General features: G+C 49.1%; 1 protein-coding gene across 1 annotated transcript in view; it reads left to right on the top strand.

Annotated features, from left to right (window-relative positions):
• Nucleotides 1-22,964, top strand: part of RAB3D (RAB3D, member RAS oncogene family) — a 54,120-nt gene that overhangs the window by 20,049 nt on the left and 11,107 nt on the right. Inside the window, exon 2 of the mRNA XM_068272182.1 lies at nt 16,112-16,339. Coding sequence (XP_068128283.1) covers nt 16,112-16,339 — 228 coding nt within the window. The remainder of the gene's footprint in view (nt 1-16,111; nt 16,340-22,964) is intronic.

Raw genomic sequence — 22,964 nt, 5'->3', positions numbered from 1 at the left:
TGTGCTGTACTGGGCAGTGTGTAGTGCATTGTGCTGTACTGGGCAGTGTGTAGTGCATTGTGCTGTACTGTACTGGGCAGTGTGTAGTGCATTGTGCTGTACTGTACTGGGCAGTGTGTAGTGCATTGTGCTGTACTGGGCAGTGTGTAGTGCATTGTGCTGTACTGGGCAGTGTGTAGTGCATTGTGCTGTATTGGGCAGTGTGTAGTGCATTGTGCTGTACTGGGCAGTGTGTAGTGCATTATGCTGTACTGGGCAGTGTGTAGTGCATTGTGCTGTACTGGGCAGTGTGTAGTGCATTGTGCTGTACTGGGCAGTGTGTAGTGCACTGTCCTGTACTGGGCAGTGTGTAGTGCACTGTCCTGTACTGGGCAGTGTGTAGTGCACTGTCCTGTACTGGGCAGTGTGTAGTGCACTGTGCTGTACTGGGCAGTGTGTAGTGCACTGTGCTGTACTGGGCAGTGTGTAGTGCACTGTGCTGTACTGGGCAGTGTGTAGTGCACTGTGCTGTACTGGGCAGTGTGTAGTGCACTGTGCTGTACTGGGCAGTGTGTAGTGCACTGTGCTGTACTGGGCAGTGTGTAGTGCACTGTGCTGTACTGGGCAGTGTGTAGTGCACTGTGCTGTACTGGGCAGTGTGTAGTGCACTGTGCTGTACTGGGCAGTGTGTAGTGCATTGTGCTGTACTGGGCAGTGTGTAGTGCATTGTGCTGTACTGGGCAGTGTGTAGTGCATTGTGCTGTACTGGGCAGTGTGTAGTGTGATGCAGTGTATTGTGCTCTACTGGGCAGTGTGCAGTGTATAGTACTGGGCAGTGTGTAGTGTGGTGCATTGTGCTGTGCTGAGCTGAACTGGGCAGTGTGTAGTACGGTGCAATGTGCTGTACTGGGCAGGGTGTAATACTATGCAGTGTGTTGTACTGGGCAGTGTGTAGTGTGGTGCATTGTGCTGAATGGGGAAGTGTGCAGTGCATTGTGTGGTGCATTGTGCTGTGCTGTACTGGGCAGTGTGTAGTGCATTGTGCTGTACTGGGCAGTGTGTAGTGCATTGTGCTGTACTGGGCAGTGTGTAGTGCATTGTGCTGTACTGGGCAGTGTGTAGTGCACTGTGCTGTACTGGGCAGTGTGTAGTGCATTGTGCTGTACTGTGCAGTGTGTAGTGCATTGTGCTGTACTGTGCAGTGTGTAGTGCACTGTGCTGTACTGGGCAGTGTGTAGTGCATTGTGCTGTACTAGGCAGTGTGTAGTGCATTGCGCTGTACTGGGCAGTGTGTAGTGCATTGCACTGTACTGTGCAGTGTGTGGTGCATTGTGCTGTGCTGTACTGGGCAGTGTATAGTGCATTGTGCTGTACTGGGCAGTGTGCAGTGCATTGTGTGGTGCATTGTGGTGTACTGGGCAGTGTGTAGTGCATTGTGCTGTACTGGGCAGTGTGTAGTGCATTGTGCTGTACTGGGCAGTGTGTAGTGCACTGTGCTGTACTGGGCAGTGTGTAGTGCACTGTGCTGTACTGGGCAGTGTGTAGTGCATTGTGCTGTACTGGGCAGTGTGTAGTGCACTGTGCTGTACTGGGCAGTGTGTAGTGCACTGTCCTGTACTGGGCAGTGTGTAGTGCACTGTCCTGTACTGGGCAGTGTGTAGTGCACTGTCCTGTACTGGGCAGTGTGTAGTGCACTGTCCTGTACTGGGCAGTGTGTAGTGCACTGTCCTGTACTGGGCAGTGTGTAGTGCACTGTCCTGTACTGGGCAGTGTGTAGTGCACTGTCCTGTACTGGGCAGTGTGTAGTGCACTGTCCTGTACTGGGCAGTGTGTAGTGCACTGTGCTGTACTGGGCAGTGTGTAGTGCACTGTGCTGTACTGGGCAGTGTGTAGTGCACTGTGCTGTACTGGGCAGTGTGTAGTGCATTGTGCTGTACTGGGCAGTGTGTAGTGCACTGTGCTGTACTGGGCAGTGTGTAGTGCATTGTGCTGTACTGGGCAGTGTGTAGTGCATTGTGCTGTACTGGGCAGTGTGTAGTGCATTGTGCTGTACTGGGCAGTGTGTAGTGCATTGTGCTGTACTGGGCAGTGTGTAGTGCATTGTGCTGTACTGGGCAGTGTGTAGTGCATTGTGCTGTACTGGGCAGTGTGTAGTGCATTGTGCTGTACTGGGCAGTGTGTAGTGCATTGTGCTGTACTGGGCAGTGTGTAGTGCATTGTGCTGTACTGTACTGGGCAGTGTGTAGTGCATTGTGCTGTACTGGGCAGTGTGTAGTGCATTGTGCTGTACTGTACTGGGCAGTGTGTAGTGTATTGTGCTGTACTGGGCAGTGTGTAGTGCATTGTGCTGTACTGGGCAGTGTAGTGCATTGTGCTGTACTGGGCAGTGTGTAGTGCATTGTGCTGTACTGTACTGGGCAGTGTGTAGTGCATTGTGCTGTACTGGGCAGTGTGTAGTGCATTGTGCTGTACTGGGCAGTGTGTAGTGCATTGTGCTGTACTGGGCAGTGTGTAGTGCATTGTGCTGTACTGGGCAGTGTGTAGTGCATTGTGCTGTACTGGGCAGTGTGTAGTGCATTATGCTGTACTGGGCAGTGTGTAGTGCATTGTGCTGTACTGGGCAGTGTGTAGTGCATTGTGCTGTACTGTACTGGGCAGTGTGTAGTGCATTGTGCTGTACTGGGCAGTGTGTAGTGCACTGTGCTGTACTGGGCAGTGTGTAGTGCACTGTGCTGTACTGGGCAGTGTGTAGTGCATTGTGCTGTACTGGGCAGTGTGTAGTGCATTGTGCTGTACTGGGCAGTGTGTAGTGCATTGTGCTGTACTGGGCAGTGTGTAGTGCATTGTGGTGTACTGGGCAGTGTGTAGTGCATTGTGCTGTACTGGGCAGTGTGTAGTGCATTGTGCTGTACTGGGCAGTGTGTAGTGCATTGTGCTGTACTGGGCAGTGTGTAGTGCATTGTGGTGTACTGGGCAGTGTGTAGTGCATTGTGCTGTACTGGGCAGTGTGTAGTGCATTGTGCTGTACTGGGCAGTGTGTAGTGCATTGTGCTGTACTGGGCAGTGTGTAGTGCATTGTGGTGTACTGGGCAGTGTGTAGTGCATTGTGCTGTACTGGGCAGTGTGTAGTGCATTGTGCTGTACTGGGCAGTGTGTAGTGCATTGTGCTGTACTGGGCAGTGTGTAGTGCATTGTGGTGTACTGGGCAGTGTGTAGTGCATTGTGCTGTACTGGGCAGTGTGTAGTGCATTGTGCAGTGTGCTGTATCGTGTAGTGCTGTGTGCTGTATTGCGCTGTGTAGCAGGGCTTGCAGCCTGCACTATCCATCAGACAGTGGTGGTGTGCTACTGCTTTACTACATGAGATTTCCTTGCTGGGAGTCAGCTGGATGAGATGGGTGATGAGCTGTACAGTGTGGATGCAGCTGCTGCTCTGCCCTCCTTCTGTAGTGATACTAGCTTAGCTGCATAATTACTCTCTGCTGCTCTGTAGATATATGGAGCTGTCAGTCAGACCCGGCGGGGCGAGCATAGGAATCGCCCTTTACAGCTGCGCATTTCCACCACCGCTGTCTGTGACTGCCCTTTACCCTCACTATGTCTGCAGAGCAGCTGCATGCCGCTACAGGGGTAAAGAGAGCCTGTCATTCCTGCAGCTATGCCCATTTATCTGCTGAATAGGGAGCAGCAGCTACAAGAGGCAGCCCACTAGTCATATCGCCAGGACCACTTTTTCCATCAAAGGGGATCTGAAGTGAAAATAAACCTATGATATAATGATTTGTGTGTGTAGTACTGCTAAGAAATAGAACATTAGCACAGATATGAGTCTCATATTGTTTCCAGTACAGGAAGAGTTAAGAAACTCCAGTTGTTATCTATGCAAAAGAGTTTCTCCGAGTTCTCAGACTAATTTAGTTTGACAGCAGTGCTATTTTCTGAAGCACTTATCTCAACCTGGCTCACTGTTTCTTGTTTGTTTAAACCGGAGCTGAAGATATTATTAAAACAAACATTTTCACTTACCTGAGGCTTCTGCAAGCCCCTTGCAGCCGTCCTGTACCACGGGGCTCCCCAACGCTCCTCCGTTCCCCGCCGACAGCTAGTTTTGTTCCTTGACTTGTAAGTCGAGGGGCCAGTGCACCTGCGCAGCCCTGCCAAGCGTATCCTTTTTCCGCATTCCCATCTGCAATAGCGCTAATGCAGACTGGTACGCAAAGGATACGCTTTGCCAGAGCTGCGCAGGCGCAGTGGCCCGTTAGCGAAACCGAATCTAGGTGGCGGCGGGAGAACGGAGGACCGGTGGCAGGGAGAACGGCTGCTGGAGGCTAAGCCCCAGGTAAGTGAAACTGTCAATTTTAATGATATCTTCAGTTCTGCTTTGTATAGAAAAGTTCAAAGGGTCATTAGCTCTGCTCTATTTCATCATTTAAAATACAGGATGTAATTTGTAAACTGAGAATATTGGAGAATGATGCAATGTTATAAAAATAAAGCTATATAACTGAAAATAAAAATGACTTTTCTCTTTGCTACTAATGTTCTAGGAATTATCCGTACTACACATACAACTAATTATCATAAGTTTTTTTTTATTTTTTTTATTTTTATTTTTTTGCTTCATTGTCACTTTGAGGCACTACAGGCGACTTATTTCGGAGAGAGGGGCCCCTTCCTCAGATCACTGACCTCAGGAGGTAAAAATCTTAATCGCGGCCTCATTTGACTAACCTCAGGCACTTACACCCTAATCCTTGTCTAATGTTACTAAAGGTACGTACACACATCCAACTTTTTCGAACTTCTCATCCGACTTGTCGTTTGGACGACAAGTTGGACGTGTGTACGCGTTGTCGAGCGACTGATAACAGCCAGTTTGCCCGATCCGCTCAGCGGATCCGTTGAACCAACCGTTGTTCAAAAGACCGTTAGGTCCGTACATCTGTATAAACGACTTTTAGTCGTTTGTCCAACTAATAGATGTTCAAAGAACAAGTCGTTTGATCAGTCATTTACTCCAGTCCATTGTTCTATCCAATTAATTGTCCATTATCAAGTTGGTTAAATGACATGTAAATTAGGTATATTAGCATATCAAACGACTTGTTGGTCAGTGTGTACATGACGTCTGAACGACTTATTGTTTGCACTCCAAGTAGTTCAAATGACAAGTCTGACGACAAGTTGTTCGAAAAAGTATTGATAGCAGCAAGCTCTGAGGAGGAATTCAGCAGGGGGGAGGAGCACCTCACAAATCACATGTAGCCTGCACTCTGCAATCATATCTAGCCTGCAATTCTACATATGTAGAGCTGCTATCAAGCACTTCTTATTCTACGCCAGTTAAGGGATGGATTTGTTTGCACTTTTCTTAACTGTAGTGCAGCTCTAGAAATTCATGCTAAAGTGCCACTATTACCTAGGATTTAAGAAGGTTCGTATTATCATGCAGAACTGTTCTCCCTGCTGGTTAGAACAGATTAGGAAGAAAAATCTGTCGGTAATGCGTTGATAAATCTCCCCCACAGTTCCAACTGTCCTGTGTCCTGATCACCCCTCCCAGTTGCTAAGCAACAAGAACATCATCAGAAATCCCATCATGCTTTGCACAGCATCAGGGGAAACCTGCCCGGGCAGTTTTCTTTGGTGGGGCGGAGCTTAGCTTCTGTGCAGCTAAAAATGAGGGTTTGGAAAGAAAAACAAAATTCTGATGCTGTGAAACTATTAAACACCAAGCCTTTTCAGTGCTGCTGAGTAGATTTTTAGTCTGGAGGTTCACTTTTAAGGATGATATGAGGTAGTGATTAGAGTTTGAGATTCTAAAAGGACAGTTAGTGACATAAGGAAAGGGATTAGAGATCAGAATAGTTTTACTTGGGGGTGTGGCCTGTGTTCAGGGGTGGAGTTTAGGAACGCCAGTGCCTACAGGGCTCTGAGTTGCATATCCAGCCCTGCATATCGCAGAGACAGCTCACTAGTAATGGTTATGTCCTCATGTTATCTATATTCTGAGGCACATTTTTAACTTCAAAAGAAGCATGAGTTTATGGGACTGAAAGAGATCAGTGTTCAATTACTGCATATCTCTAAAATCATGTATGTTCCCTTTCATTTCTGAGCCAGTTCTATATTATGCTTGAAGAAGAAACTAACTTATTTAAAAACATGTGAAAATTGTTTACAGTAAGGGCCGGAGTAACACTTGTAACCATAGTAATGCTCAGGGTAATCATGTACGCTCACGCTTATACGAAGCAGGCAATTTGTGCACTCGCCAGCAGCGAAAGTTTGAGCGCTTCCATTGAAATGGTGGCATTGAGGTGAAACTCGGGTGCCCAAATTAGCCATCAATGCTGCTAAAAATTATAATAGCAAATATATCGGCGCCAAGGGACAATGGAACCGCCGCTGAGAAAAACAATGTCCAAAAGTTCAGAAGTCAGGCATACATCAAAGGTCAGCGCAGGTTTGGAAAGTCATTGTATGTAGGGAATGGTAAATTCTTCACCACAATATATCAAATGCTCAGAAGTAGGTATCCGCCAAATATCAAAACTAAAAAAGGCTTACCAGCTCCCAACAACCCACATTATAAGGTTGTAAAATGGCTCAGGTCACAGATAACGTCCAGGGAACATCAGACGTCGTGAAGATCCAGTGGACATCCGTATGGAGGTAAAGTTTCAGGAATTTATATTAGAAAACAAAAACGGCAATATCTAAGCATAACCCGTTTATTTAAATAAAATTTCTTTAAAAGGCAGTAGATATAAAAACAATAACTCACATACGGTGCCCATAAACAGGGAACCCTGGAAGATTAGAGCGCATGTAATGGTCAATCGTAGATCAGTAGACAATGGTGCCGCCTGTTACCTTCCCGACCGGTTTCGCAGTCTTGCGTCATCAGGGGATGTGAGTTATTGTTTTTATATCTACTGCCTTTTAAAGAAATTTTATTTAAATAAACGGGTTATGCTTAGATATTGCCATTTTTGTTTTCCTATATAAATTCCTGAAACTTTACCTCCATACGGATGCCCACTGGATCTTCACGACGTCTGATGTTCCCTGGATGTTATCTGTGACCTGAGCCATTTTACAACCTTATAATGTGGGTTGTTGGGAGCTGGTAAGCCTTTTCTAGTTTTGATGTTTGGCGGATACCTACTTCTGAGCATTTGATATATTGTGGTGAAGAATTTACCATTCCCTACATATAATGACTTTCTAAACCTGCGCTGACCTTTGATGTAATGCTGCTAAAAATTACCGTATATTCTGGCGTATAAGACGACCCCCAAACTTTTCCAGTTAAAATATAGAGTTTGGGATATACTCACCTTATAAGACTACCCCCCTTCCAACGCATACCAAATAAAAATGAACAAATAATCATATGCTGGTGCTATGTATGAACAGATACTTGTGCTGTACTGTATGTGGTACCCAGTATATAACAGTATACAGGTGATTGACTGGTTGCATTGGTTAACTCTCCCTAAATGGATTGGTCAGCTCTCTCTGCCTCCCTGTTTATCAGCGGTATGGAAGAATAGATTGCGTTGTGCCCATAAAACACGCCTCTTTGACCCGTCTGGCCCGCCCCTTGTATCCTATTTACCTCCTTCTCTGTCTCTCAGATCTCGCACAAGTGCACCTGCGCCGCTTTACTACAGTCCCCAGCAGCGAGATCTGAGATTTGGTAACAGGACAGGGTCTATCGCCCGGCATCAATGCCATCTGGTGTATAAGACGACCCCTGACTTTTCAGAAGATTCAAAGGGTTAAAAAGTAGTCTTATACGACAGAATATACTGTATGTTTAACAAAAAAAAAAGAAAATTGACGATTGGCAGCATGGGGTGGGGGTTTGTGTGTGTGTGTGTGTGGGGGGGGGGGGGGGCGACGTGTTTTTGCTGGGGGCGGTTGAGGTTAGCAATTGAGTAGGGTGTTGGGGGGAGGGGGGCAGTTAGAGTTATGCATCAAGAGGGATGTTTGTGTGGGGGTTTGGTCCGTTTTTTAAAGAGAAACTCCGACCAAGAATTGAACTTTTTCCCAATCAGTAGCTGATGCCCCCTTTTACGTGAGCAATCTATTCCTTTTCACAAACAGACCATCAGGGGGCTCTGTAAGGCTGATATTGTGGTGAGACCCCTCCCACAAGAAACTGAGGACCATGGTACTTCTGGCAGTTTCCTGTCTGTGAACCTCGCTGCATTGTGGGAAATAGCTGTTTACAGCTGTTTCCAACTGCCAAAACAGCAAGCAGCAGCTACATCACCTGCCAGCAGGAAAAGGTCACCATGTGATAAATGTCTGAATGTAAATCAGGGAGAGGAAAGGTTTTACAATGGGCAAACACTGACTAAATCATTTATACGTAGTTATTGTAAAAATGAAGCACTTTTTTATTACATTATTTTCACTGGAGTTCCTCTATAAAATACCTTTTTATTATGTACGCATGCTAATAGGGTAAGTGGTTGCTTCAGCCCCTTAGCCACCTAAACTGCAAGCCATGCAAAGATGCTACAGATCCATGGTCATTAAAGCTGTTATCTTAGCAGCTTCTGGTATTGTGACTAAAAGGTATGTTGCTGAATAGACTTTCTGGAGAATGCTGCCAGCTGAAGCATACAGTATATAAGGATGAGTGACACTATATTGTATAAAATGGCACGCTTGCCTTGCAGGGTCTCAGGTTCAAATCTAGACCGTGACGTTGCTAAAAGTTTGCATGCATTCCTTGTGTTTGCTCCTGTACTCTAGTTTCCTCTCAAATCCCTAAAACATGGTGATGCTTTATTCATAAAGTGAATGTTTTACCCCAAAATTGCCCTTAGACATTAGACTATGACTATGGCGGGATTAGATTGTGAGCTCCTCTGAGGACAGTCAGTGACATGACTATGTACTCTGTACAGTGCTGCAGAAGATGTCAGTGCTATATAAATACATAATAATAGCAGGGCTGCGGAGTTGGAGTCGAGGAGTTGGAGCATTTTTTGGGTACCTTGAGTCGGGAAAAAATGCACTGACTCCGACTCCTAATGAGTTTAAACTGTAATTAAAATGGAAAATATGATAAAATGTTCTATTTCTCAGATAAGTCATCATAAATAACTTATACATACAGTAATAGCTGTGCTTAGTCCACAAAAATGAAATCAACCAATCAAAATGAGTTACTTGTGCTGCTTCAATAAAGCAGTCCCCGTATGTTTAAAGTCAGATATACACATCTGATTGTGACTGTATATATGATGTGTACACAGGAATCTCATATATACGAAATAACATCTTTGCTGTAAGAATAAAGCCTGATGTGTAGCTGTGTCACTAATAGAAATGGTCAATGAGATATAAAATAATTCTGTGTTGATTCTGATTTATGCAAATGTACTTTGCTCATGAAATTAAATCATTTGATATGTTGTTAAAATTTGGTTTGGTGACTAGAGGGTACCTGAGACGGATGAAAGTTTTATACATACCTGGGGCTTCCTCCAGCCCCCTTCAGGCTAATCAGTCCCTCGCTGTCCTCCTCCACCACCTGGATCTTCTGTTATGAGTCCCGGTAATTCAGCTAATTCAGTCCGGCCGCATGCCACTTCCTCAGCCAGGAGCGTTCTGCATCTGCGCAATAGTGCTGCGCAAGTGTAGTATGTTCCTGGTGGCGGAGTGTGTGCATGCGCACTACGCCAGACTGGCTCAAGTACCTGGACTCATAGCAGAAGATCCAGGTGGTGGAGGAGGACAGCGAAGGACTGATTAGCCTGAAGGGGGCTGGAGGAAGCCCAGGTATGTATAAAACTTTAATCTGTCTCAGGTTTACTTTAAAGGGGAACTGAAGAGAGAGGTATATGGAGGCTGCCATGTTTATTTACTTTTAAGCAATACCAGTTGCCTGGCAGCCCTGCTGATCCTCTGCCTCTAATACTATTAGCCATAGACCCTGAACAAGCATGCAGCAGATCAGGTGTTTCAGACTTTAAAGTCAGATCTGACAAGACTAGCTGCATGCTTGTTTGTGGTGTTATTCAGATACAACTGCAGAGAAACAGACCAGCAGGGTTGCCAGGCAACTGGTATTGATTAAAAGGAAATAAATATGGCAGCCTCCGTATGCCTCTTCAGTTCCCATTTAAGTTACACAGTAGTACTATACTCTACATATGCACTCCCCACAGAGCTGCAGGGAATCCACTGAGAATGTTGTGCACATTGAACACAGAGGTGTTGTCTATCGCCCATAAACCTGCTTCAGATTGTGCATGAAGAATGTGTAATAGAGGAAGAATCCCCTCACTCCCCTGCAGAGTACCTGCACATCATTCTTACATGTACCCACAGTTACATTGCCTAGGGGCTGATAGATGGTCTTTGTTCCTGTCTGTACCTTCTACAAGTACTCTTACCAAGGACTAGTTTTAGTCCTCGTTCACATCTATACAGTGCAGATGGCCGTGCGATTGGAATGCAACGTTTACGATCGCACGCCATCTGCGCCGCTACCCGCTGCACTGCTGATCCCATCCATTGACAGTGAATGGGTCAGCTCTGCGCTTGCAGGCAGAATGCATGCAGCAGTATGCAAGCGCATCATAGCGCATCGTACTGCTGCACAGCGGATTTGATGTGAATGGCAGAAGGGCTGTCTATACCCTCCTGCCGTTCTTGCATGTTACCACGTCATATGCGCTTCCAAATGCACACGGAAGCACATATGATGTGAACGAGGCCTAAGTCTATGACTAAAAGTATTAGAGGCAGAAGGTCAGCTGGATAGCCAGGTAACTGGTATTGTTTAAAAGGGAATAAATATGGCAGCCTCCATATCCCTCTCAGTTCAGTTGTCTTTTAACCACTTCTGTGCCAGGGGGTGGTTTTGCTGATCGGTGCTGCGTGGGCTCTCCAGCCCGCAGCACCGATCAGTTGGCAGCCAGGGCGATAAGACTTCCCCCCTTTTTTCCCCACTAGGGGGATGTCCTGCTGCGGGGGGGGGGGGGGGGTCTGATTGCCGCCGGCTGCTTGCGCTTGCCGGGGGGGGGGGCTCTTCAAAGCCCCCCTCCGCAGCGCTTCCTGGCCTCCTTCCCCTTCCCTCCCTCTCTCTCCGTCTGTGAGCGGCGCAGGACGGAGTTCCGTCCTGTGCCGGATAGGATAGGCTTCAGCCTATCAGGTGCCGGCGGTCCCCGGCCAATCAGAGGCCGGGGATCGCCGATCTCCTCTACGGCGCTGCTGCGCAGCAGCGCCGTATACATGTAAACACTGGGGAAGATCTTACCCGTGTGTTTACATTTACCCTGCGAGCCGCGATCGGCGGCTCGCAGGGTGTTCACGGAGACACGCTCCGTGAACTGACATGGAACGGCCGCTCATACGAGCGGCCGTTTCCATGCAATCCACTTCAGGATTCAGGGGCGTAGTTAAGCGTACGCCGAATCCTGAAGTGGTTAAAATTCCTAAGCGTTGGCAGTTAAGAGATGCAATTTATGTTACATACTTTCAACCAACAAGATTGTAATATGCAAATTAGAGGAGTCGGAGTCAGTGGAATCCTAACCTGAGGACTTGGAGTCGGAGGATTTTTGTACCGACTCCACAGCCCTGAATAATAGTAATATACTAGGGCGTTAGACTATGACTATGGTAGGATTAGATTATGAGCTCCTCTGAGGACAGTCAGTGACATGACTATGTACTCTGTAAAGTGCTGCAGAAGATGTCAGTGCTATATAAATACATAACATGGTAGGACATTAGACCATGACTATAGCAGGATTAGATTGTGAGCTCCTCTGAGAACAGTCAGTGACATGACATATCACTGACTCTCACATCTTCAGAAGGCTTTGCAGCTGTGCTATTGCTGTAACCTATACTCTATATAGTAGCCATATCTGCCCTCGGGCCTCCCCAGTAATGTAAGCTTTCCGGATATCCTAGTAGCAGTCCTAATTTCAGCAGCGCTTGGGTCACGGCCTGCACTCTTTAACAATTAAATAGAATACATTTTTTGAATTCTGGTGGCCATTATTCATAGCTGAGGTCTTATCCAGCTAGACCGATCTCTGTGATAATTTGTGTTTATCTGGGCCATTGTAAATCCGCTGAAAAAATGAACCTATGTTCAATCAGCTAACATTCTCAGTTCCAGAAGACATTTCCTCACTCCTTCCTAGTGACTTCCTTAGTCCTGATAAATGGAAGATTAGCTAACATGGAAGAGAGGAGGTAATAATGAAGTGCCCCAGAACAATAAAGAATTGAGGATAAAGGACCTAGCTGACACAGGGAACTTGTCCAGCTGAAGACAAGACCTAGTTAAGGGGTTAAATATTGCTGCTCAACATTAAACTCCCGTCCTAAAGCCGAGCACCACCTGACTACAAGCTATAAGGTAAATTGCAGCTATAATCGAAACCCAATAAGATTGCAGGCTCCAGGTCTGCCCGCTTTGCAAACTATGGCTACAAGCTGGGTGGCTGCTGTATATGGAATGAGGGAGGCTGCAGTATATGGAATGGAGTGGCTGCAGTATATGGAATGGAGTGGCTGCAGTATATGGAATGGGGAGGCTGCAGTATATGGAATGGGGAGGCTGCAGTATATGGAATGGAGTGGCTGCAGTATATGGAATGGAGTGGCTGCAGTATATGGAATGGAGTGGCTGCAGTATATGGAATGGAGTGGCTGCAGTATATGGAATGGAGTGGCTGCAGTATATGGCATGGAGTGGCTGCAGTATATGGCATGGAGTGGCTGCAGTATATGGCATGGAGTGGCTGCAGTATATGGCATGGAGTGGCTGCAGTATATGGCATGGAGTGGCTGCAGTATATGGCATGGAGTGGCTGCTGTATATGGCATGGAGTGGCTGCTGTATATGGCATGGAGTGGCTGCTGTATATGGCATGGAGTGGCTGCTGTATATGGCATGGAGTGGCTGCTGTATATGGCATGGAGTGGCTGCTGTATATGGCATGGAGTGGCTGCTGTATATGGCATGGAGTGGCTGCTGTATATGGCATGGAGTGGCTGCTGTATATGGCATGGAGTGGCTGCTGTATATGGCATGGAGTGGCTGCTGTATATGGCATGGAGTGGCTGCTGTATATGGCATGGAGTGGCTGCTGTATATGGCATGGAGTGGCTGCTGTATATGGCATGGGGTGGCTGCTGTATATGGCATGGGGTGGCTGCTGTATATGGCATGGGGTGGCTGCTGTATATGGCATGGGGTGGCTGCTGTGTATGGCATGGGGTGGCTGCTGTGTATGGCATGGGGTGGCTGCTGCGTATGGCATGGAGTGGCTGCTGCGTATGGCATGGAGTGGCTGCTGCGTATGGCATGGAGTGGCTGCTGCGTATGGCATGGAGTGGCTGCTGCGTATGGCATGGAGTGGCTGCTGCGTATGGCATGGAGTGGCTGCTGCGTATGGCATGGAGTGGCTGCTGCGTATGGCATGGAGTGGCTGCTGCGTATGGCATGGAGTGGCTGCTGCGTATGGCATGGAGTGGCTGCTGCGTATGGCATGGAGTGGCTGCTGCGTATGGCATGGAGTGGCTGCTGCGTATGGCATGGAGTGGCTGCAGTATATGGCATGGAGTGGCTGCAGTATATGGCATGGAGTGGCTGCAGTATATGGCATGGAGTGGCTGCAGTATATGGAATGGAGTGGCTGCAGTATATGGAATGGAGTGGCTGCAGTATATGGAATGAGGGCTGCAGTATATGGAATGGCGTGGTTGCAGTGGCTGCTGCGTATGGAATGGGGGCTGCTGCGTATGGAATGGAGTGGCTGCTGCGTATGGAATGGAGTGGCTGCTGCGTATGGAATGGAGTGGCTGCTGCGTATGGAATGGAGTGGCTGCTGCGTATGGAATGGAGTGGCTGCTGCGTATGGAATGGAGTGGCTGCAGTGTATGGAATGGAGTGGCTGCAGTGTATGGAATGGAGTGGCTGCAGTGTATGGAATGGAGTGGCTGCAGTGTATGGAATGGAGTGGCTGCAGTGTATGGAATGGAGTGGCTGCAGTGTATGGAATGGAGTGGCTGCAGTGTATGGAATGGAGTGGCTGCAGTGTATGGAATGGAGTGGCTGCAGTGTATGGAATGGAGTGGCTGCAGTGTATGGAATGGAGTGGCTGCAGTGTATGGAATGGAGTGGCTGCAGTGTATGGAATGGAGTGGCTGCAGTGTATGGAATGGAGTGGCTGCAGTGTATGGAATGGAGTGGCTGCAGTGTATGGAATGGAGTGGCTGCAGTGTATGGAATGGAGTGGCTGCAGTGTATGGAATGGAGTGGCTGCAGTGTATGGAATGGAGTGGCTGCAGTGTATGGAATGGAGTGGCTGCAGTGTATGGAATGGAGTGGCTGCAGTGTATGGAATGGAGTGGCTGCAGTGTATGGAATGGAGTGGCTGCAGTGTATGGAATGGAGTGGCTGCAGTGTATGGAATGGAGTGGCTGCAGTGTATGGAATGGAGTGGCTGCAGCGTATGGAATGGAGTGGCTGCAGCGTATGGAATGGAGTGGCTGCAGCGTATGGAATGGGGTGGCTGCAGCGTATGGAATGGGGTGGCTGCAGCGTATGGAATGGGGTGGCTGCTGCGTATGGAATGGGGTGGCTGCTGCGTATGGAATGGGGTGGCTGCTGCGTATGGAATGGGGTGGCTGCTGCGTATGGAATGGGGTGGCTGCTGCGTATGGAATGGGGTGGCTGCTGCGTATGGAATGGGGTGGCTGCTGCGTATGGAATGGGGTGGCTGCAGTGTATGGAATGGGGTGGCTGCAGTGTATGGAATGGAGTGGCTGCAGTATATGGAATGGAGTGGCTGCAGTATATGGAATGGAGTGGCTGCAGTATATGGAATGGAGTGGCTGCAGTATATGGAATGGAGTGGCTGCAGTATATGGAATGGAGTGGCTGCAGTATATGGAATGGAGTGGCTGCAGTATATGGAATGGAGTGGCTGCAGTATATGGAATGGAGTGGCTGCAGTATATGGAATGGAGTGGCTGCAGTATATGGAATGGAGTGGCTGCAGTATATGGAATGGAGTGGCTGCAGTATATGGAATGGAGTGGCTGCAGTATATGGAATGGAGTGGCTGCAGTATATGGAATGGAGTGGCTGCAGTATATGGAATGGAGTGGCTGCAGTATATGGAATGGCGTGGTTGCAGTGGCTGCTGCGTATGGAATGGAGTGGCTGCTGCGTATGGAATGGAGTGGCTGCTGCGTATGGAATGGAGTGGCTGCTGCGTATGGAATGGGGTGGCTGCTGCGTATGGAATGGGGTGGCTGCTGCGTATGGAATGGGGTGGCTGCTGCGTATGGAATGGGGTGGCTGCTGCGTATGGAATGGGGTGGCTGCTGATATGGAATGGGGTGGCTGCTGCGTATGGAATGGGGTGGCTGCTGCGTATGCAATGGGGTGGCTGCTGCGTATGCAATGGGGTGGCTGCTGCGTATGGAATGGGGTGGCTGCTGCGTATGGAATGGGGTGGCTGCTGCGTATGGAATGGGGTGGCTGCTGCGTATGGAATGGGGTGGCTGCTGCGTATGGAATGGGGTGGCTGCTGCGTATGGAATGGGGTGGCTGCTGCGTATGGAATGGGGTGGCTGCTGCGTATGGAATGGGGTGGCTGCTGCGTATGGAATGGGGTGGCTGCTGCGTATGGAATGGGGTGGCTGCTGCGTATGGAATGGAGGGTTGCTGTATATTGAATGGAGGGGCTGCTGTATATGGAATGAGAGCTGCTGTATATGGAATGGGGGGCTGCTGTATATGGAATGGAGAGCTGCTGTGTATGGAATGAGGGCAGCTCATGGAGTGGGAACCACAATAAAGGTGACCTTGGATTGGAGAGAGTTACATAAATCCAGCCCCACAGAAGACAGAGCCAGTACATTGTGCAGTTGCATTAGATGGGGATGTGCATTAGTCATGTGAACCTTGGCAGCGATCAGGTCAGATAGAGGAAAGTGTAATTGAATTGGCTTTGCCATTGCTCTGCCTCAATGCTTTAATATCCTTTGAAAATTAAAGTGAGTCATTTTTTACAGTTCCTCCCGTATCACTTTCTGCCAGTTGTGTAACCAGACTTGTGTTTATCCCACCTTAGATGGCTTCCGCTACCGACCCGCGTCAGCCCCAGAAGGACGCCGCTGACCAGAGCTTCGACTACATGTTCAAACTGCTGATCATAGGGAACAGCAGCGTGGGCAAGACTTCCTTCCTCTTTCGCTACGCTGACGACTCCTTCACCTCCGCCTTCGTCAGCACGGTGGGGATCGACTTCAAGGTGAAGACTGTTTACCGGAACGAGAAGCGAGTCAAGCTGCAGATATGGGTAAGAGTTATGATGTCATACAAGTGGCCCCCATCCCTTGTGACATGGTGTGCAGAGCGCTGTGTCCCCTGGCTTGTGGAGCAGAGCGTGCCAGTAATGTGTCTCATATCTATGACGCCATCTTGTGACACCGCTGTATCATCCTTGGGGCACGTCTGGCTATGGAGAGAGGAGATGACTTGTACTGAGAATCAGAATCGTTTATTTCGCCAAGCATGACTGGGTCATGCCCGGAATTGGTTTTAGCATCACAGGGCAGCTCACAAAGATAAGTTACAGTAGAGACATAACGTAAGAACAGTGCACAACCTTAAGTTACAGCAGAAATATACAATACAAGCAAAACCGAGGCAGTATCACAGCAAGAAGCAGCACAACGTACTCAGAAAAATCCCAGTACCGTAAACACTCTTGGGCCATGGGTGGTGACGGCTAAGTACAAGTGTGAGGGGGGCGTCATGGGATTTATAGGGAGTTCAATAGCCTCACCGCTGCGGGGAAGAAAGTGTCTCTGTGCCTAGATGTCTTGGTGGGGATGGCCCGGAACCTCCGACCCGATGGGAGCCGTCGGAAGAAGCGATGACCTGGGTGTGATGGGTCATTGGCAATCTTTGATGCTCTAGAGCAGTGTTTCTCAACATTTCATGGGTATGTACCACTTTTAAAAGCCTGTGCTGGCCAAGTACCCCCTGATATGGTAAGAACTATCTCAAGTACCCCTTGATACAGATACACTGAATAGTAGTACTTGATAATTGTTTCTAAACCATTTCCAAGCATTTGCTATTGTTTTTAATTAGCTGAAATACTAGTTTGGCTGTTGTTTAAATAGGATTTGTTATTTTCTGAAACCATACATTTATTAAACTTAATTAAATACATCAAGCCCAAGTACCCCCTGGATCCATCAGAAGTACCCCCTGGGGTACGCGTACCGCATGTTGAGAACCTAGGCTCTAGAGCACAACCTAGAGTTGTGGATGAGCTCCAGAGGGGGAGGGGTTTCCCAATTATTTTCTCTGCTAATCTGATGACCCTCTGAATTTTGTATCTGGCGGTGGCGCCAGCGTACCATACGAGTATCGAGGTGCAAAGGACAGACTCTATGGTGGCAGAGTAGAAGGATTTGAGGAGTTCTTGGGCCATACCAAACTTCTTTAGTTGGCGCAGGAAGAAGAGTCTCTGCTGGGCCTTCTTTTGGGTTGTGATGGTGTTGTTCTTCCAGCTCAGGTCATCAGATATGGTTGTGCCCAGGAGTCGAACGTTGGAGACGATTTCAACTTCAGCCCCGTCAATGAGAATTGGGCGGGGGGTCGTCCTCTGCCTTCTCAATGACCATCTCCACAGTTTTGGTGGTATTGAGCACCAGCTTGTTTGCTCCGCACCAGTGGCAGATTCTATCCACCTCGTCTCGGGAGGCCTATTAATTTCCCTTGCTTACGAGGCCAACCTTACGAGGCCAACAATGGTGGTATCGTCGGCAAATTTGATGACCTTAACAGAGTTATCCTTAGACGTACAGTTGTTGGTATAGAGCGAGAACAGGAAGGGTGACAGAACACATCCCTGAGGGGCTCCAGTGTTGGTAATCCTTGGCCTGGACGAGATGTCGCCCAGCTTAACTACTTGGGACCGGGCTGTAAGGAAGTCCGTGATCCAGCAGCGGACGGAGGGGTGGACACCGAGTTCCTCTAGGTTGTCATGCAGTATACGAGGACAGATGGTGTTGAAAGTCGAACTAAAGTCCAGGAGGAGCATTCTGGCATATGAGTCCGGGCTGTCCAGGTGGCCGGTGATGTACTGCAGGCATATATTTATAGCGTCGTCGGTGGACCTATTAGACCTGTATGCAAATTGGAACGGATCCAGACAGTGCAGTGTGGAGTTCTTAAGGAGGGATAAGATCACTTTCTCAAAGGTTTTCATAACAACAGAAGTGAGGGCCACAGGTCTAAAACTGTTAAGGTCTGAGACTCCTCGTTTTTGTGGGACAGGGATGATGGTGGAGGGCAGGTGATGCAGAACCTCCGCCTCGCTCACTACTGGGGAGGGAGAGCTCGGGCTTTGAAAGAGGGCAGTGGGGGGGGGGGGGTGGGGGGGGCGGTACCCCTGTCGGTACCCCTGTCGGTCTGTCAGGTCCTCGAACCTGCAATAGAAGCTGCTCAGTTCCTCAACTAGCTCAGTGCTTGGTGTTGCATGGAGAGGGGAAGGCTTGTAGTTTGTGGTCGCCTTGAGCCCCCTCCAAACAGCCCGTGGGTCGTTTGAGCTTAGGTTCTTCCTCATCTTATCTGCATATTCTCTTTTAGCCACACTCAGTTCTTTGTTTAGGGAGTTCCTTGCTATCCTGAAGTCCTCTATGGAGCCAGACTTATGTGCAGCCTCTTTTTGCTTCCGCAGCTTACGTAACTTGTTGGAGAACCAGGGTTTATTGTTCGGATAGACACTGAAGGACTTTGAGGGAATGCAGGTTTCCTCACAGAATCTTATGTAGGAAGTGACAGTGTCAGCCCATTCATCCAGGTTAGGTGATTCCAGGGCCCTCCAGTCTGTGTTGTCGAAACAGGTCTGAAGTTGTTCTTTTGCCTCGTTTGACCACACTTTTGCAGATTTGAGAACTGGTTTTGCTGCTGCCAGACGTCTTCTATAGGTCGGGATCAGGTGGATGAGGTTGTGGTCGGATGAACCCAGTGCTGCCCGTGAGATTACTTTGTTGGGGTCTTTCAGGATCGTGTAACAGTGATCCAGTGTGCTGTCACTCCTGGTGGGGCAGGTAACGTGCTGATGGTAGCGTGGCAGCTCCCGACGGAGGTTGGCTTTGTTGAAATCGCCCATTACAATAAACAAAGAGTCTGGTAGGGACATCTCCCACTGTGTGATGATATCACTCAGATCTCGTTCGGCCAGCTTGACATCTGCATCAGGCGGGATGTAGACCCCCATAAGGACGTAGGATGAGAACTCTCTGGGTGAGTAGACAGGCCTGCAGTTGAGAAGTAGGAGCTCCAGGTCAGGGGTACACTTCCTGGTTTGAAGCGACGTGTTCGGACACCATGAGGAGTTGATGTAAAAGCAACCCCCCCTCCACCTTTCATTTTGCCTGAGAGAGAGCGGTCGTGGTCTGCCCGGATGAGGTTGAAACCCGTGAGGGATAGGGCACTGTCTGGAATATCCTCATGCAGCCAAGTCTCTGTGAAGCAGAGTACAGGGGTGTTGCTACCGATCTCCCGCTTGTCGCTGAGGAGACGGAGTTCATCCAGTTTATTTGGCAGGGAGCGGACATTCCCTAGGAAGGCCAAGGGGATGGCTGATCTCAGGCCCTTTTTCCTCAGCCTAACTTGAGCACCCGCCCGACAGCCTCGTCGTCGCTGGACCCCCCTAGCCCCTGGGCGAGACCTGGTAATTTGCTGGATGTGACTCCAGACTGAGTTAAATAGGTGCTCGTCCGCTGGCTGGGGAGCCCTGCAGTATTCCCACTGGATGAGTTGCACCCTTGAGTATGCGATGTGAGGGGTTACCGATGGCGTGGGGGTACCCGTGATTGTGGTCATGGTGCTGGGCTTGGAGGTAGCAGGCAAGGGCTGATGCACATTTCAAGAAGCAGCATACAGCATTTCAGGAAGCAGCATACAGAGTCTAAAAAGTTCGGAACATACAGCAGCATAGAAAGGCATATAGGCTGATAAGTGCAGAGTAGCAGGCTTGTGTTGGGAGCTTGAATACTAGTTCAGCAAACTAGTTCATGGCAGAGCAGCCCAGGCAGTACAGCAGAACAGGATAGCGTCAAGCAGAGCAGTGGTTGTAGGTTGGCACACTGGGCAGACCTGCAGAGCAACCCGGGGCAAGTAACCCAGGAGCAGCAGGGCGCAGCGGCAGGTAATGCCAGAAGTAGCAGGGCAGAGTGGCTGGGTATGGTAACCGTGGGGCATGTGGAGGAGCGGTTCGTACCTGTATTGCAGATTTCAGCACTAATGGAGGAGGCTGAAGAGGAGGAAAAGCCCGACCGAAGTCTGGGTCACTGGAGACTGTGGGGAGCAGGCAGGGCCCTCGAGGTCGGTCGCTGCAGTCTGTGGGAGGCCCGCCCGGGTCTTAGGCAGGAGCGCTGGGAGAGACACTGGTGGCCGGCAGTACCTGCCGATGGTCAGTCTCTGGGGCCTGTGGGAACCGGCCGGGCCTGCCTAGGACTATGGCAGGAGCGCTGGAGAAGTCTCTGGGATTCGTGAGGGCAGCCGCTGGAGGCTGAGATCAGGTGATCGCTGGGTTGAAGCAGCGGCGTGGAGTCAGGAGCGCTGGTCCTGAGAAAGGGGCCGTGGGGTTGGTGCTGTGGTTCTGGCGTGCCTGGATACCTCGAACATGTGCGCATCTACTTGCCAGCACTGGGAGCCGGATGTCTCCCGCCGGGTTGCAGGAGCGGAGCGGTGTTTTGCTGAGAGCTGCCCGGAGTTTTTGGCCGCTCAAGCTTGCCAGACTCTCCACGTGGGTGGCTGTGTGGGTCCGCGGCCACGGTCTGCTGCGTTGCCGGTTTGCAGGAGCGGAGCGGTGTTGTTGCTGAGAGCTGCCCAGAGTTTTTGGCCGCTTAAGCTTGCCAGACTCTCCAAGTGGGTGGCTGTGTGGGTCCGCGGTCTGCTGCGTTGCTGGATGACCTTGGCGCAGCCCAGTGAAAAACTAGCTAAACTAAGTAACTAGTGAGTGACTAATCTAACCTAAACTAACACAAAGTAACAAAAAAAAGTGATAAAAAGTAACAAAACAGAAAAAAACTTTGCGGAGCCTGTGTGCTTCGGCAACCGACCTCAGGCGCCATCTTGTACGTACATCTGGCTACCGGGGAGGAGGCTATACTGTGGAGGGGCTTATATGCGAGTCAATCATTTTTCCTGGCTTCTGAGGGAAAAGTGGGTACCTCGGCTTATATGCGGGTCGACTTACGTGCAAATATATATACAGTATCTCTTGTTTTCCTATAGGTTCACATTGGGTTTTTTTTTAAGGGAACCTGAAGCGAAAGGGATATATAGAGGCTGCCTTATTTATTTCCTTTTTAAACAATACCAATTGCCTGGCAGTCCTGCTGATCCCTTTGACTGCAGTAGTATCTGAATGGCACACCTAATAAAAGGATGTGGCTAATCTTGTCAGATTTTTGTCAGAATAACCTGATCTGCAAGGTGTATCTTCAGGGTGTATGGCTAAAAGTATTAGAGGTAGAGGATCAATAGCTAACCAATTTCCATTGATTAAAAGGAAATACATATGGCAGCCTCCATATCCCTCTCGCTGCCATATTTATTTCCTTTTAAGCCATACCAGTTGCCTTCTGATCCTCTGCCTCTATTACTTTAGCCATAGACCCTGAACAAGCATGCAGCAGATCAGGTGTCTGACGTAATTGTCAGATCTGACAAAGATTAGCTGCATGCTCTTCCCCCCCCCCCCCTCCCCCCCCCCGCCCCGCCCTCTTCTGCCATCCTTCTCCATTTCTTTCTATTTGAGGAAGCAGACAGATATACAGCCCAGCACACACTTCTATTGTTTAGTATGCAGGGTTTTCTCCTCCTCCCTTTCTTTTCACTTCCCTGCCTTCTCTCCCCTCCCCCACCTTCTCTTCTCCCCCCCCCCCTCCTTTTCTCTCCTCCCTCCCTCCTTTTCTCTCCTCTCCCCCTTTTCTCCCCCCCCCATTTCTTTTCTCTCCTCTCCCCCCTTCTTCCCTCTCCCACTCCCCCTTTTCTCCCCCCCCCCCCCATTTCTTTTCTCTCCTCTCCCCCCTTCTTCCCTCTCCCACTCCCCCTTTTCTCCCCCCCCCCCCCCATTTCTTTTCTCTCCTCTCCCCCCTTCTTCCCTCTCCCACCCCCCCTTCTTTCTTTCTTCCTTTCCCCCCCCCCCCCCCCTTTCTCTCCTCTTCCCTCCCATCCTTCTCTATTTCTTTCTCTTTGAGGGAGCAGACAGATATACAGCCCAGAACACACTTCTATTGATTAGTATGCGGGGTTGTCTGTAAGGTGCACACAGACAGCCATGATATAAATGCACTTAGAGGAGATCAGACAGCAATTCTCTCACAGTAGCCAGGAAACCTCTCACCATCTATGTGTACATCACAGGTCTTGGCTCTGAGATCAATACTACTGTATACTGTCTATATATTACTGTCCCTGGCTGCTCTCCATCTGTCCTGCAGACTGCCTATGTGACTATTTCCTCCCCAGGATGGCTGGGCTGCTGGACAGTGCAAGGCACCGCTTGTGCATCATTGTTTAATCCCACAGGGGTCACTCCTCCAGCTTCACCAGGGCCTGGGTGGATTTCTGGTCCTTCTGTTCAGCACTGTGACAAATGGGGACTAATGGGACATGTGTGAATATAGCATAGAGGGAGTGATCTGCAGTGACAGCATTCTTTGTGGGCTTCCTATGTGTTTTCACCACAGACCCTCCTGTTTCCCCTGAGAACAAAAGACTGTCACCAATCAGATTTCTAGTAGATATGGGTGATAGTCCGGCAGACTGTGGGGATATCTCATATGTATGGAGGCAGCAGGTGCTTGCTGTCAGGTTAAAGGACAATTGAAGAGAGCGGTGTATGGAGGCTGCCATGTTTATTTCCTTTTACGCTATACCAGTTACCTGGC

This window comes from Hyperolius riggenbachi, chromosome 3 (genome assembly GCF_040937935.1).
Source record: "Hyperolius riggenbachi isolate aHypRig1 chromosome 3, aHypRig1.pri, whole genome shotgun sequence".
Classification (NCBI taxonomy): domain Eukaryota; kingdom Metazoa; phylum Chordata; class Amphibia; order Anura; family Hyperoliidae; genus Hyperolius; species Hyperolius riggenbachi.
Note: the sequence above shows the minus strand (reverse complement) of the source record. Positions and strands in the feature narration are given on the sequence as shown.